The 14515-nt window shown below is 34.1% G+C and overlaps 2 protein-coding genes across 2 annotated transcripts in view; both read left to right on the top strand.

Moving 5' to 3' along the window:
- The window catches only part of LOC125848148 (cationic amino acid transporter 4, vacuolar-like), a 28348-nt gene extending 17778 nt beyond the window's left edge, over positions 1–10570 (top strand). The window contains exons 13-15 of the mRNA XM_049527960.1: positions 9383–9495; positions 10054–10129; positions 10215–10570. Of these exons, the coding sequence (XP_049383917.1) occupies positions 9383–9495; positions 10054–10129; positions 10215–10365 (340 nt within the window). The 3' untranslated portion in view covers positions 10366–10570. The remainder of the gene's footprint in view (positions 1–9382; positions 9496–10053; positions 10130–10214) is intronic.
- Positions 1–14515, top strand: part of LOC125848151 (2-methylpropanoate--CoA ligase CCL4-like) — a 57818-nt gene that overhangs the window by 32659 nt on the left and 10644 nt on the right. The window lies entirely within an intron of this gene.

Here is a 14515-nt window from a genome sequence, read left to right as displayed (position 1 = left end):
CAAAGTAGCTCTGGAGTCTAATAAAGCATAAACATCAAGGGAGAAAACTTTTAACATACCAGTGTCAACATCTGGGGAGCTCTCCTAATCCCGACGAGAAAACAAGGCATAGAAGTGATTCCGACTACCATTTTCACCGGAAGTGGTGCCCTTTTGAACGTTTTGGCTTGGTGGAGTTGATGGTGTAGTGGATAGAGTTTTGTTACCCCCATCTTCTTGCCTCGGTGAGGGGCAATCCTTAAGCATATGACCTAGTTTGACCACATCTGTAGCAACCCTCTCTTCCATAAAGACACTCATTGGGATGATTTTTACCACACTTATTGCAAATAGGGTAAGGTTGTACCCTCTATCAACATTGCCTTGAGATCGAGAGCCAAACTCTCTTCCTCTCTGATCATTCTTAGGTCTGGGTACTGGTGTACTGGTTGAAGATGGAACTGGTCCAAATGACCTTTTGCTGAAAGGATGATTAATTTCTATTTCTGGTCCTCTATTGGTTGAACTCGTGATTTGATGTTCTGGCCCTCTTGTTTTGAAACTCACCCCTTTTCTTCAGCTTATCTTCCTTAACCTGTTGCACATTGATAATTAGTCTAGCTATTATGTCCATATCCCCAATCAACATCGCTTCACTACCCTCATTGTTCAAAAGATGGGAGAGTACGTACATAAACAAGCTCATCTTATTCCTCATACCAGCCACTATATTTGGAGCATAGCGAGACAATTGAGTGAACTTAAGGTTGTACTTATGTATGTTTGTTGGCTGATAGAGGATTTCCAGAAGATATTCTTGATATCAAGATATGGTCCTCTAAGATGGGAAGGTATTCTTCATATCAAGATATGATCCTCTAAGATCTTAGGATAATTGTGGTAATTTAGAATATCATATCTCTGATTCTTTCTCTTAATGTAAAGTATATGATTATGTATAATCCCAGATTTCATGGGATTTAGGTTATTCTATTTCACAATCTCTTATTTATATATAAAGCCATGTATATGACATAGAAAAATATAATGAAATTAGTCAACAATCTTATTCCACAACGTTCATAGAACCCTGCTCCATATTGAGGAACTCTTGGGTCTTGGCCTCCCTCAACTCTCGAGGAAAGAAATGTCCCAATAAGGCATCTTCAAAAACAACCCAACCTGGAGGTGTATCATTTTCGCCTCTACTTTTCTTATGCTGATCTAACCATATTCTTGCAACATCCTTAAGCTAGTAAAAGGCAAGCTCAACACTTGTGTCACCAACATGCATCACCTGAATAGATCTTCTGAACCTCATTAATAAAGTTTTTTGTATCCTCATTAAGCTTTGACCTTGCGAACTTAGGTGAATTCATCTTGAGAAAAATTCACAGATGTTGGAAGTGTCTAGACCACCCTGCTGCTCTCTGACGGTCAACCTGGGTTGTCATCGCTTGAGAAAGCATCTGAATGGCGTTATGAAACTTAGCATTAGTAACATCAACACGAAGTGGCTAATCAACAGGTGCATTGGGACCTTTGGTCTGGCTGGCACTAGTGGCACTTGAGGATTCTTACTATTTAGTAGGACATGCTCTGTTTTTGGTTTGCATTGTATGACCGACGACTCTTCTTGGAGGCATGATCTGAAACACGTATAAGCACGAATTAGATGAGGTAAATAGAGTTGGAACTCAATCGCACGACTGAGAGCATGAAAGAAGGGTAATATTTCCTAAACATCTTGTAGCCTCCCCCGTATAAGTGTGTTAAAAAAGGACTTTACTGAATGTGGCTTTTGAGACATCCTAGGACACTTTAACCTAAGGCTCTGTTACTAAGTTTGTTACTGTAATTGAATGGAAGATGTTGTCTTATTCCGGTAGGTGAACAATGAATAAATACAATACATAAGGTGCTAACTAAGGAAAAAAATAAAGAGTGATTCCTACAGATCTGCAGTGATCCCTATAAATCTGCTGCCTATATATAGCTATGTATATTACTAAGTCTATATACATTCGATAACACTCCCCCTCAAGCTGGAGCATATATGTTGATCATGCCCAACTTGTTACAAAGATAATCAACTCGAGTTCCATTCAATACCTTTGTGAGCAAATCAACTACTTGCTCTCCTGTCTTCACGTAGCCGGTGGAAATCAAGTTTTCCTGAATCTTCTCACGAATAAAATGACAGTCAACCTCAATGTGTTTAGTTCTTTCATGATACACCGAATTTGAGGCAATATGCAGGGCAGCTTGATTATCACACCAAAGTTTTGCTAGTGTATGATATTCCAACCCAATTTCAGTTAGAAGATTATATATCCACATAATCTCACATGTAGACTGTGACATAGCTCTGTACTCAGATTCTGCACTAGATCGAGATACAACACTTTGCTTCTTACTCCTTCATGAAACTACGTTCCCTCCAACAAAGACACAATTGCCTGTATCTCCTGTCAATTTTGGATCCAGCATAGTCAGCATCTGCAAAACACTCAACACGAGTATGACCGTGATTGCTATATAATATCCCAGAGACCAGGGGCTCCTTTCAAGTAACAAAAAATCTGTTGCAAAGCTGTCCAATGTTTGACTGTAGGCGAGGACATGAACTGGCTAACAACACTTGCTGCAAAAGCAATGTCTGGACGAGTCACAACAAGGTAGTTTAACTTCCCAACTAACCTCTTGTATCTCTCAGGATCATCAAAGGGGTCGCCGTCATCTTTCATAAGTTGCACGTTGGGAACCATTGGAGTACTGCAAGGTTTAGCTACCAACTTTCCAGTGTCTGCAAGAAGATCAAGAATATACTTTCTTGGAGACAAAAGAATTCCCTTCTTGTTTCTATTTACCTCTATACCCAAAAAGTATTTCAACTGACCCAAGTCTTTCGTATGAAACCTAGTATGCATGAAGGATTGATGGAAGAGATCCCCGCATAATCACTTCATGTGATGACAATGTCATCAACATACACAACCAGCAGGATAGTGCATCCTGCTAATTGTTGATTGTCAGTAGAAGACTGAGTGATCACATTTGCTCATTTTCATCCCAAACTCCAGGACTACCTCACTGAACTTCCCAAACCAAGCTCAGGGACTCTGGTTCAAGCCATACAAGGACTTCTTCAAATAACAGACTCTCCCATACTCCCCTTGAGCAACAAAACCAGGTGGTTACTCCATATATACTTCCTCTTGAAGATCACCATGAAGGAATGCATTTTTGATATCCAACTGATGTAAAGGCCAATTCTCAGAAGGACAATTCTTAGAAGCAGCTAGAGAAATGAACAAGCGGACGAAAGTAAGTTTCGCAACCGGAGAGAGTGTCTGAATAATCCACTCCATAAGTTTGAGCATACCCTTTAGCCACAAGCCTAGCCTTATGTCTTGCCACAGAACCATCTGGATTTACTTTAACTGTGAACACCCACTTACATCCTACTGGTTTCTTCGTGCTAGGTAAATCCACCAAATCCCACGTGTGATTTTCCTCTAAGGCATGTATTTCCTCAAGCATCGCATCATACCATCTAGTATGGTTCAAAGCTTCCTTCACTGTTTTGGGTATTTAGATGGAGTCTAAAGAAGCAACCAAGGACCTCGACATAGAGGATAAGTGGTCATAGGAAACAAAATTAACAATGGGATATGTGGATTGACAAGTCCTTTTACCTTTGCGAAGAGCAATAGGGAGATCCAAATTCTCTCAATGATCGGGTGAAGAAAGATTTGATAACAGAGGAACCGGTGCAAAACATGTATCATCGATCTCTCGTCTCCTCGAATAAACTTGAACAATTGGTGGTCTTGCTGGAGCAATTGTAGGTCCAATAGTCAATTGGTGTTTAATAGGGGAGCTAGGAGATTGAAGAACATTAATTGATTGTTCTGTCACAACACGAGTAACCTGATAGACTAACCACTCATCTTCCTCCTCTTGAGTTGTAGAAATGGGAGGTGCATAGAAGAATGGTGTAGTCTCTGAAAATACCACATCATTTGACACCAAGTATTTACCAAGTTCAGTAGAATAACATCGATACCCCTTATGAAGGTGTGAATAACCCAGGAAAACACACTTTAATGCCTTGGGGTCCAACTTGGTAATAGATGGCCAAACATCTCGAACATAACACATGCTTCCAAATACCTTAGGCTCCATCGGAAATAGTGACTTGTTTGAAAAAAGAACATTGTAAGGCACATTACCAACAAGAACAGTCGATGGCATGCGATTAATAAAAAAACAAGCTGTAGAGACTGCATCAACCCAAAATTGTTTAGGAACCTTCATTTGGAACAGAAGTGCTCGAGCTGTCTCAAGTAGGTGCCTATTCTTTCTCTCAGCAACTCCATTTTGAGAGGGTGTATCAATACATGAAGTTTGATGGAGAATACCATGTTGTCTCATGTAGGACTGAAACAATTCTGACATATATTCTTTAGCATTATCACTCCTTAGAATATGCACTGAAGTATTGAACTGAGTTTTGACTTCAACACAAAAAGCACAAACGTGAGTAAACACTTCAGAACGACTCTTCATAAAATAAATCCAAGTCATTCGAGAGAAATCATCCACAAATGTGACAAAATACTTATGTCCGGTTTTGGAAACAACAGGTGATGGTCCCCAAACATCTGAATGAACTAACTCAAAAATTGACTCCACCCACTTATTAACCCTTGGATTTGTTGAGCTACGATGGTGTTTGGCATATTGACACGACTCACAATCTAGTGAAGGAATATTCTGAAACTGAGGATAGAGCTTCTTCAACATAGGCAAAGAAGGATGTCCTAATCGACAATGTGCCTCGAATGGAGACATGACACAAGAGTAGGCAGCAAATCGAGGCTCCTAATATTCATCAAGAATGTAGAGACTATCAGCTACATGTCCTTTACCAATAACTTTATCTGTCTTCAGATCACGAAACAAACAATGATCGGGAAAGAATGAGATATAACAGTTTTGGTCTCTGGTAAGCTTACTAACCATCCTCAAATTAAAGGCTAACTTTGGTAGACCTAATACAGATGACAAGGTAATGGGAGAAGTTGGTTTTACAGTCCCAGATCCTATAATATTATAGATTGAACCATCAGCAACCGTCACAGGAGAGAGTTCTTCGTGTGATCGAAAGCTAGAATATATATTAGGATTACCTGTCATGTGATCTGTGGCACCTGAATCGATCACCCATTTATTCGAAGAGGATATAAGACATGTTGTCTTATATCTTTTCCTAACTCAACAAGGGTAGTAACTGAAATAGATTCTTTTTTGTAATTTCTGATATTGTGAGAATTTTGCATACTCTTCCGCCGAAACCAAAGTTCTTTTATCCGAAGACATAGGAGCCACAATTTCAGTCATTCTCTCCAAATATTTTTGCAGCACAAGAACTCATCAATAGAAAATATAACCAGAAGCATGTACGTGACCCCACAAACACTGATGAACAAATTCTAAAAATGATTTTATCAACTAAGACACCAATTGTGCACCCAGATGACCGATGCGTGATAGCCACAGACTGACCACTTTAAAAATGACCGATGCGTGATAGCCACTTGCTTCACAACCAGATGCCGGTGAAGACTGGTTTGGCCGAAAAATATACTCCGCCTCCTTCTGTGGTGGTGATAACACAGACTGACCACTTTAAATCAGTGGAATAGAAATCCAAACTTCTGTCATAACACAGCCAAAACGACACAAGACTATTGGCTCTGATACCATGTAATTGAATGGAAGATGTTGTCTTATTCCAGTAGGTGAACAGTGAATAAATACAATACATAAGGTGCTAACTAAGGAAAGAAATAAAGAGTGATTCCTACAGATCTGCAGTGATCCCTATAAATCTGCTGCCTATATATAGCTATGTATATTACTAAGATTATGTCTATATACATTCTATAACAGTTACGACCAAAGTCTTCTCCCTAGGTGTGATGGGCACTTAGGATTACAAGTGACCTCAAGCAAACCCCTGGTATTGGCATGCTGCTAACGAATAACTGAACCTTTTATATAATGCAAGAGGAAGTTGAAACATGACTAACTAAAAGATGCTTAAATTTAAGACATTGAAATAACATCGTATGCATGGAAAATTACTGAACAACTAATGTCTGATTGTAAGCCTCTATTGTTTGGAATGAAATAAATATTGCCGGGACATGCCCCCCATCTACCTTCAAAGCAAGTACTGTCTAAGGTAAAAACCTAACTACTGACTACTCTATGAAGTTCTTGAATGAGGACTCACCAATTGCAGATTGAAAGTGCTGTAACCTGTCTAGCCACGAGTCTGAGAGCGAACGTTTGAATCTACATCATAATAGGATGCAACACAGAGAAAAATATGTGGTCAGTACGTGGAATGTAGTCAATGTATTGAATATATAGGGTGACACTAAGCATATATCATTTCTGGTAACAACATGCTTTCAAAGACTGATGAGTTGCAATAATCATGAATACATGAAATAGATTAAGGAACATCTTAAAACCGGTGTATAAAGATACTATAGGAATTTGCTTTAAAAGTATGTAAAAGTAAATCTATTTCTATTCCTCTGAACTTAAAATACATCTAAACTACTAATCTGAGAAATCATGCTGAAAATTAAAGTGTAATAAAATAATGATACTATAAGTGGGGAGCTTCTTACAATCGACATATACCTTGTAAGCTCATGTTGTTCAACATATAATTTCAGTTGAGAGAGTATATGAGCTTCTTGGGCATAAAGAAGTTGACCGACTCATGGTGTGCTCAGATCCTACAGTGGCACGTAGTTAGGGGCTTGGTTTTCTGAATGTGTGTCCTCTCGGTGCTAAATAATCCTCCCAAAATAATTTGTATATACTAATATGCTCATAAATAGATAAACTATTTGTCTGTCTCAAGTATGAGATTTTGCTCAAAATCATCTTTCAAATAATCTATACTGAAATTGAAATCTGCATGATACTGATTTTCATGCTTGGTTAGAATAGGAATAAGTTTATACAATCCTATTAGAATAGGATAAGGTTTATACAATCCTATTAGAATAAGAATAGGTTTATACAATCCTATTTAGAATAGGAATAGGAATACAAATAGAAATAGGAATAGTAAATAGTATCCTACTTGGTAAAGGATTGAATTCTAGTGTCTATAAATAGAGTCTCAATGTAATAATGTAGACAACAACAACAATTCAATAATATTTTTCTCCTATATTTCTCACAGAAAGAAATTGTAGAAATCGTGCTAAGCTGGCTCAATTAGGTTTTAAAATTGAGTACATAAATCAAGAAGAAGAGCTTATGATGGAATTGCATAATTTGAGTAAAACCCTACCTTGGATTCTAAGAATTTCGTAGTAATCTTTGAAAGAAATTACAACTTTGGCATGAGAGTGAAAGGATACTCTAAGGTGTCATTTGGTAGGGTGTATAAAAATAGTGCTAAATAGAGTATATTGATAATGCTTGCATTAATCATACATAGATTATTTCTCATGCATTATTTGGTTTGGTGTATTAAAAATAGCTTGTACTGCATAAGAATATTTATTTACAAAGATGCCCTCCACAATCATGGTGGAAAAGATGTAAAAAGGTTTCGAGGGATAAATTTTTTTTTTTGAAAATGGTTTTTGAGGGATAATTGAGTCTTTAACCATGCTAATTGATGCATTAACTCCCCTTGTATTACTCATACCTAGAAATCCATGGCATTAGTAATACACACCTTAATACACAATACAGTGTATAACCGTGCAAGCATTAGTTATACATAGCATAAAATAGTGTACCAAACAAGATATTACTGATACACAGAGGTCAGAACTAATGCATACTTTATTTTGATTAATACACTCTACCAAAGTACCCCTAATTGGAATCTTTCATACCTGAGAGAACAAGAGTTCTTAAGAGGAACTTGATCAGAAAGCTTGAAACCTTAGACTTAGCCTTTCTTGAGATGTATTTTGAGTTTGGGGAGTTGAGTGCGTAGAATAACAGAGATATTGAGTGCTTAATCTTATACTTCCCTGGTGCTAAAATGTCGTGGTTTAGGTTTAGGAAGGTAAGGAAAATACCCTAAAGTACGAGTCGTACTATCAAACTATGACTTGTACTTTGATTGGAGCGTCTCCGGTAAAACGATCATAACTTTTTCCTTCGGACTTGAATTTACGAACGGTGGGTGGCATTGGAAAGAAGACTCAACGACTTTTAATTTGGTATGGAATGGGACACATAACTATTCATATTCTAGGAGATATACTCTTTTAAAGTTTTACCCAAGTAAAAACTTGTACCAAAACTCAATCGTAAAGAAGCTTTCAATTCAACTTTGTGCTAGAGGATTTTTCTAATCTTAATTTACCTCCAAAGCTATTCCCATACTAAAGAATTGACCTCAACACTTATTCACAAGTAGAAATCACGGGGTTCAGGCCTATACGCATATGGAGAATGATTTGGGCCTTAGCTTAGAATTTGCGGGGTGTTACAATAGGCTATAGCAGGTTTCATGAAGTTAAGCAGACAAGCAATCACCAATGAGTTTTCTGACCTCCCGGCATTCATCCTTAGGTCTGCTGGTTCCGTTTTTCTTATCTTTCCAGTTAGGTGCTCAAGTTTCCCTCGACCATCAATTACCAAATGGACAGATTGCACCGATTCCAAATAATTCTTGCCGATCAGCCTATGAGAAAGTACAAATGAGGAATCATCGCCTTGGTTCATCGTTGTCTCAACTGGAACTTCGTTAGCATAACTCTAGACTTATTGATGTTGCTGAGTGGCGTTGCCCAACAAATGCAGTTTTAACAGCACAAGACAAAGTTGCTCTCATATCATGTCAGTTTTGATACCAAAAATGCTCTATTCTATTCATCTGTAGAGGTAAAAACTTATAGAAAAGAGAAAAAAAGATTAGAAAGCTAGTCTCTTAATTCTAGGAGATTTGAGTTTCAAGGGATGATTTCTGCCTGATTTTATTTTCTAGAATACTTCACAACCTAGCAAATCTGATAAATCCATGTAGATCCAACAAATCCAATTTTATCACAGTTGATCATAATCGGCTATTCACAAATCAACAGAAGTTTATAAGATGCTTTAATCATATCTAATAAGACATGATCGTAGATTATGGGGTGTTAGAATACTATTACCTATATAGGTGAACAAAGCTGTACTTAAGCTTAAGAGTTGATTTCTGATGGCTGCATAATATTTTCCTTAGAGTTTATTCATCTTGCCGGATTCAGTGTTTTTGTTACATAATGTTCTCTCTTTTACAGCTCTTCAGTTTTTGCCCACATCTGGTATCTTTAACCCTATAAATTGCTCACTGTGTCAGCATTCTGTGCTTTATATTGAGTGGAATCGGTGGTATGCTTGTAATCTGCTGTTTGACTATGCTCAATTCTATCGATCAAGCTGGCACTAAAGAGAGTTTCACGAAATCAGGAGGTATTGCTAAAGTTCTGTAATATTTGCAGTCATTATTACATGTCACTCACTGTATGAACATGCATAACTCCTTTACTTGGAAATATCTGTAGTCTACTGGAGAAACAGGGTTCAGTTATACTAGATAAAATATGTTTTTATGATATGGAACTTAATTGTGTTAAATAATACTCGCTCCGTCCCATTTTATGTGGCACCTTTTGACTTGGCACGGTGTTTAAGAAAAAAAAGACTTTTGAAACTTGTGGTCCAAACAACCCAGTACAGTGCTTGTTAAGAAAAAAATACGAAGTATGATTGTTTGCAGTGCATCCTGCTGGAAAGATGTTTTTAACTTGGTTCTATTTCTAAAATATCTCACACTTTTAAATGTATTTCAAGCTCCCCTTGCTTCATATCAAACAAGCATTATGAGTAGAGAGAGCATACTAAAGAATTTGGACATGAATTCTCTTATTATTTTGCTCTCTACTCCACTGATTAACTAATTGACTGGTTTTTGTCCTAAAAGTGCATCACAATGTCATTGAAGTATTTCCTATCTGTTGTCTTTTTCAGGTTTCATGTGTCCATTTGTGCCTTTCCTACCTGTAGCCAGTGTTCTTATAAATACATACTTGTTATTAAATATTGGGTGAGTCCTCATATTCCTTTTCTTATCTTAAGAACTAGTGAACTTGTCAAATATGCATGCGAATTACTAAAAATGCTAACTGCAGAGCTCAAACGTGGATACGTGTTTTGATATGGCTTGGTGTGGGAGTTATCATATACATATTTTATGGCAGAGGACATAGCTTATTGTTTGATGATGTTAGAAGGCCTATTACACATACTAATGATGATCATGCAGATGCAACATTATCTTAGGCTAACCTCATGTATCAATTCTGTACAATATCAACTCAAACCAGGCATGAACCTTGGTTGTAGAACACCAAAAAGTACTATATACTTGTGAATTATTATTGTAAGATAGAAAAATTGCAGAAGACATGATGCTGATAGCCATATAATGTGGTGTATATAATCATTCAAATTGCCTCTAGTTAATTGAGGCCTGCTGATAGCATTATCTTGTATTTTTCTGATAAAGATGGAGTTGGTTCATAAGTTTAGGGTGAATAAAGTTAGGTGTCTAATATTTATATTCTATATAGACTATAATGCTAATGATAAAAGTTAATTAGTACTTGGCTAGCATGCTCTTTTCTTAAGTAGAACTCGAAAAGAAAATGATAACACATTTGTTCATATATTTCAATAAAATATAATAAGAACATTTTTAGTTTTTTATTGCATTGTAACTTCTATTAATGCTTGTAAATAACTATATCCATATATAATTAAAAGAAATAAAGTTTACCCTTGGATTAAGCCTAATGACAACGCAGGAGAAGTTTTAGGACAAAGTTAGTTATTATTTGTTTTAAAATTTTTATATTTTTTTTATAAAAATTAATCAGTTTTTTTTAACAATTTTTTATAGTTATTTTAATTATTTACAGTTTCTTATCGTTATTTTAATTATTTACATTTTGTTTCTAAAATTTAAATTTTGACAATTTTTAAATGACAATGATGGTTATCTATTTAATCTAATTTTAAAATGTGTTTTAAATCTGTAAAAAAAGATTTTCTCAAAACACCGTATCTCAACTCTTAGGAAAAAGCAGCAAAATATTAGGATAATATTAAAAGAAAAAAATATATTTAAAGTTTCATATTTCGTAAAACTTAACTATGGTATTGAATCAGTAGTCTATATAATAATTAAATTAAACATAAAGTATATATTTAGATTAATTAAATTTAAATTAAGAATTAAGAATATATTTATATTAGTATTTTTATTTTTTTTTATAAAAAAAAAAGAGGAAAAAAATAAACTAAATAATTACTACCTTAGTGCACATCTCTTCCCCATTTCCCCACCTACTCACAAACACATAAATATATTGTATTTATGGACAATTATTATACCGTGTATATAAATAAAAATATACATTTCTACTACTTAATTATAAGTGTGGATAACCACACAGGTGACGGTCAACATGCCTACTTCACTTGTGTGGTTCACACTTCTACTGTCTTTTCCCTTTATTTTAATTTATTTGTGTTATTTTTTAAAAAAATTATATTTTTAAAATTGTGTAAAAAATACTATAAATCATGATAATTGACAATTTAAAATATTTTTGAAAAACATATAAAAAAAATTCAATTTCTTATAATTTTTTTTTGATTAATTTATAAAATTAATCTATTTGTGTCATCTACTACTTAATTATAAGTGTGGATAACCACACAGGTGGCGGTCACCTGTGTGGTTCCACACTTCTACTGTTTTAATTTTTTCCTCCGTTTTAATTTGTTTGTCTTATTTTTTAAAAAAATTATATATTTAAAATTGTGTAAAAAATACTATAAATCATGATAATTGACAACTTAAAATATTTTTGAAAAACATATAAAAATTCAATTTCTTATAAAAAATTTGATTAATTCATAAAATTAATCTATTTGTATCACATAAAATGGGACAAAAGAAGTAACATGTATTATTTAATGGACAAATTACTTAACTACACTCATTTACTTACCTTAATATCCATTTATCCCTACTTATTTTAAAATTTTCAAAAATCCCTTATTTATCTATGTATCCAATGCACAACACTATGTATCCCGCGATGTGGAATGTATCAAATGTTATGTATCCCGTGCACAACGCTATGTATCCCGCTATGTGAAATGTATCAAACACTGTGTGGAATGTATCAAACACTGTGTATCTCGTGCACAACGTTATGTATCCCGTACACAACGCTATGTATCATGTACACAACGCTATGTATCCCGTACACAACACTATGTATCCCGCTATGTGGAATGTATCAAACCTAATGTATCCCGTGCACAACGCTATGTATCCCGCAAACATCATTTTTAAGAAATTTTTGGTAAATAGAAAACTAGAAGGGATAGGATGTTATTTAGTACTTATAATATGTGGTTCCTATAATTTATACTTATTTAATTTGAAAACTACATAGAAAGTATTGTAAATCTTAATAATTAACAACATTTGATTGACTCTTGAAATTCTATTTGTGCTACATACATTGGGATAAGAGAAGTAACATATATTATTAAAAATTTACGTAAAAAGTACTATAAATTACAATAATCAAAAGAAGTAACATGTCATATTTAATTTGGAAACTACGTAGAAAGTATTGTAAATCTCAATAATTAACAATATTTTATTGACTCTTGATATTTTATTTGTGCTACGTACATTGGGACAAGAGAAGTAATATATATTATTTAAAAAATTACGTAACAATACTATAAATTACAATAATTAACAACTTAAAATATTTAAAAATCATATTAAAATTTAATTGACTATCTAAATTCTATTTATGCCACATAAAGTGAGACAAAAAATAACAAATATTAGGCCCGTACTAGCACGGGCACCGGTGCCTAGTATACATATATTAGTGGGGAAAAGGCCGTGCTCAATATTTATTCACAAAGTTATTTTTTAAAATAGTGTTGACTAAATAATTTTAATTCTTTTTTATCTAAAATGCTTGAATTACAAATACGGTGTTTGGACAAGTTAGCTTTGTTGGTCTGATTGAGGATGAATTGGTTCCAAGTTGATTTGTCTATTTTACTTCTCCTTTTGTGTTTGCTCAGTTTCATCTTCACATCCTAATTGGTAAACTGTCTTCCCAAAGTTAGATTTGCTAATTGAGAGTTGTAGACCTCAAGGATATTCCTTCTAAATAAGGCAGCCAGCTAATAACATACCATAACCTTCTTGTCCCTCCATTTTTGAAATTTTTTATTGCAATGTAATTTCATTTCCTTGTATTGGAAAATTCATTCCTTTTTGGCGATTACGTTCAGTTCCTATTTATATGTTTTTCTTACTGAAAATAAATGTTACTTAAGTTCTTGTCCTTTCACAAAACTAATGTATAAATGATACTTTCATTATTCCTAATTATTTGACTAATTTTTCTTTTTTAGTTGTCCATTTTGACAAATTAAGAAAGGATAAATTTTTTTTACCTATTATATCCTCAATTAATTAATTTTGAAAAAGGTAAAACTTGTGTGAAAATCTAAAATTTTTAATTCATCAATTTCATAATTAATACTCCCTCCGTCCACAATTGTTTGTCAAGGTAAGGTCATGCACACCCCTCAAGGAAAATTTAATACAAGATGTAATTTGACTAATATAACCCTACTATATCAAGAATACCAAAAGTCTATATAACTTTTCAATTGAGCTACACTATCATTAAGGACAGAATTGGAAAAAATGATTAATTATTTCTTGATTGTTTAAATTGACAATTAATCTTGTACATCTATTTTTAGTATACCTGCCAAACAATTGTGGACGGAGGGAGTATGAGTAAAATGGTAAACTTACTATGTCAATCATTGTTTTCTTAAAAGGTGTGTTGTGTGTGTGTCAATTCAAAAGTGGACAAGTAATTAGGGACAAATGGACTAGAGTATTATTTTTCCTATTTTACTCATGAGAGTTATTAGTCTTGAAAGTATGTATTTGACCAACATAGAAAAACTAAGTAATTAATTTATGTTTATTGGTCAAATTAATTAATCAAAAATAAATTAATTCATGTTTATTGATTGAAAATTTGACTTTAAGTGAACACTAAATAATTATAAACTTACTTAATTTTTTAATAGAGTAAAGTCTAAAATAGTGATAACTAAGGGTGTGTTTGGTATGAAGGAAAACGTTTTCCTAGAAAATGTTTTCCTGGAAAACAAGTTGATTTTTGACTTATCATGTTTGGTTGGTGAGTAGAAAATATTTTATGGAAAAGATTTTTAGTGTTTGATTTTATGAATGATTTTTTTTTTATGAGAAATATCTTTTATTTTTACTAGGGTAGAAAATAATTTTTGAAATTGAAAATATTTTTTAAAAACAAACTTAAATTTTTTTGGGGGTGGGGGG

Source organism: Solanum stenotomum, chromosome 12 (assembly GCF_019186545.1).
Source record: "Solanum stenotomum isolate F172 chromosome 12, ASM1918654v1, whole genome shotgun sequence".
Taxonomy (NCBI): domain Eukaryota; kingdom Viridiplantae; phylum Streptophyta; class Magnoliopsida; order Solanales; family Solanaceae; genus Solanum; species Solanum stenotomum.
The sequence above is the reverse complement of the archived record's forward strand: the minus strand, read 5'-3'. Positions and strand labels throughout refer to the sequence as shown.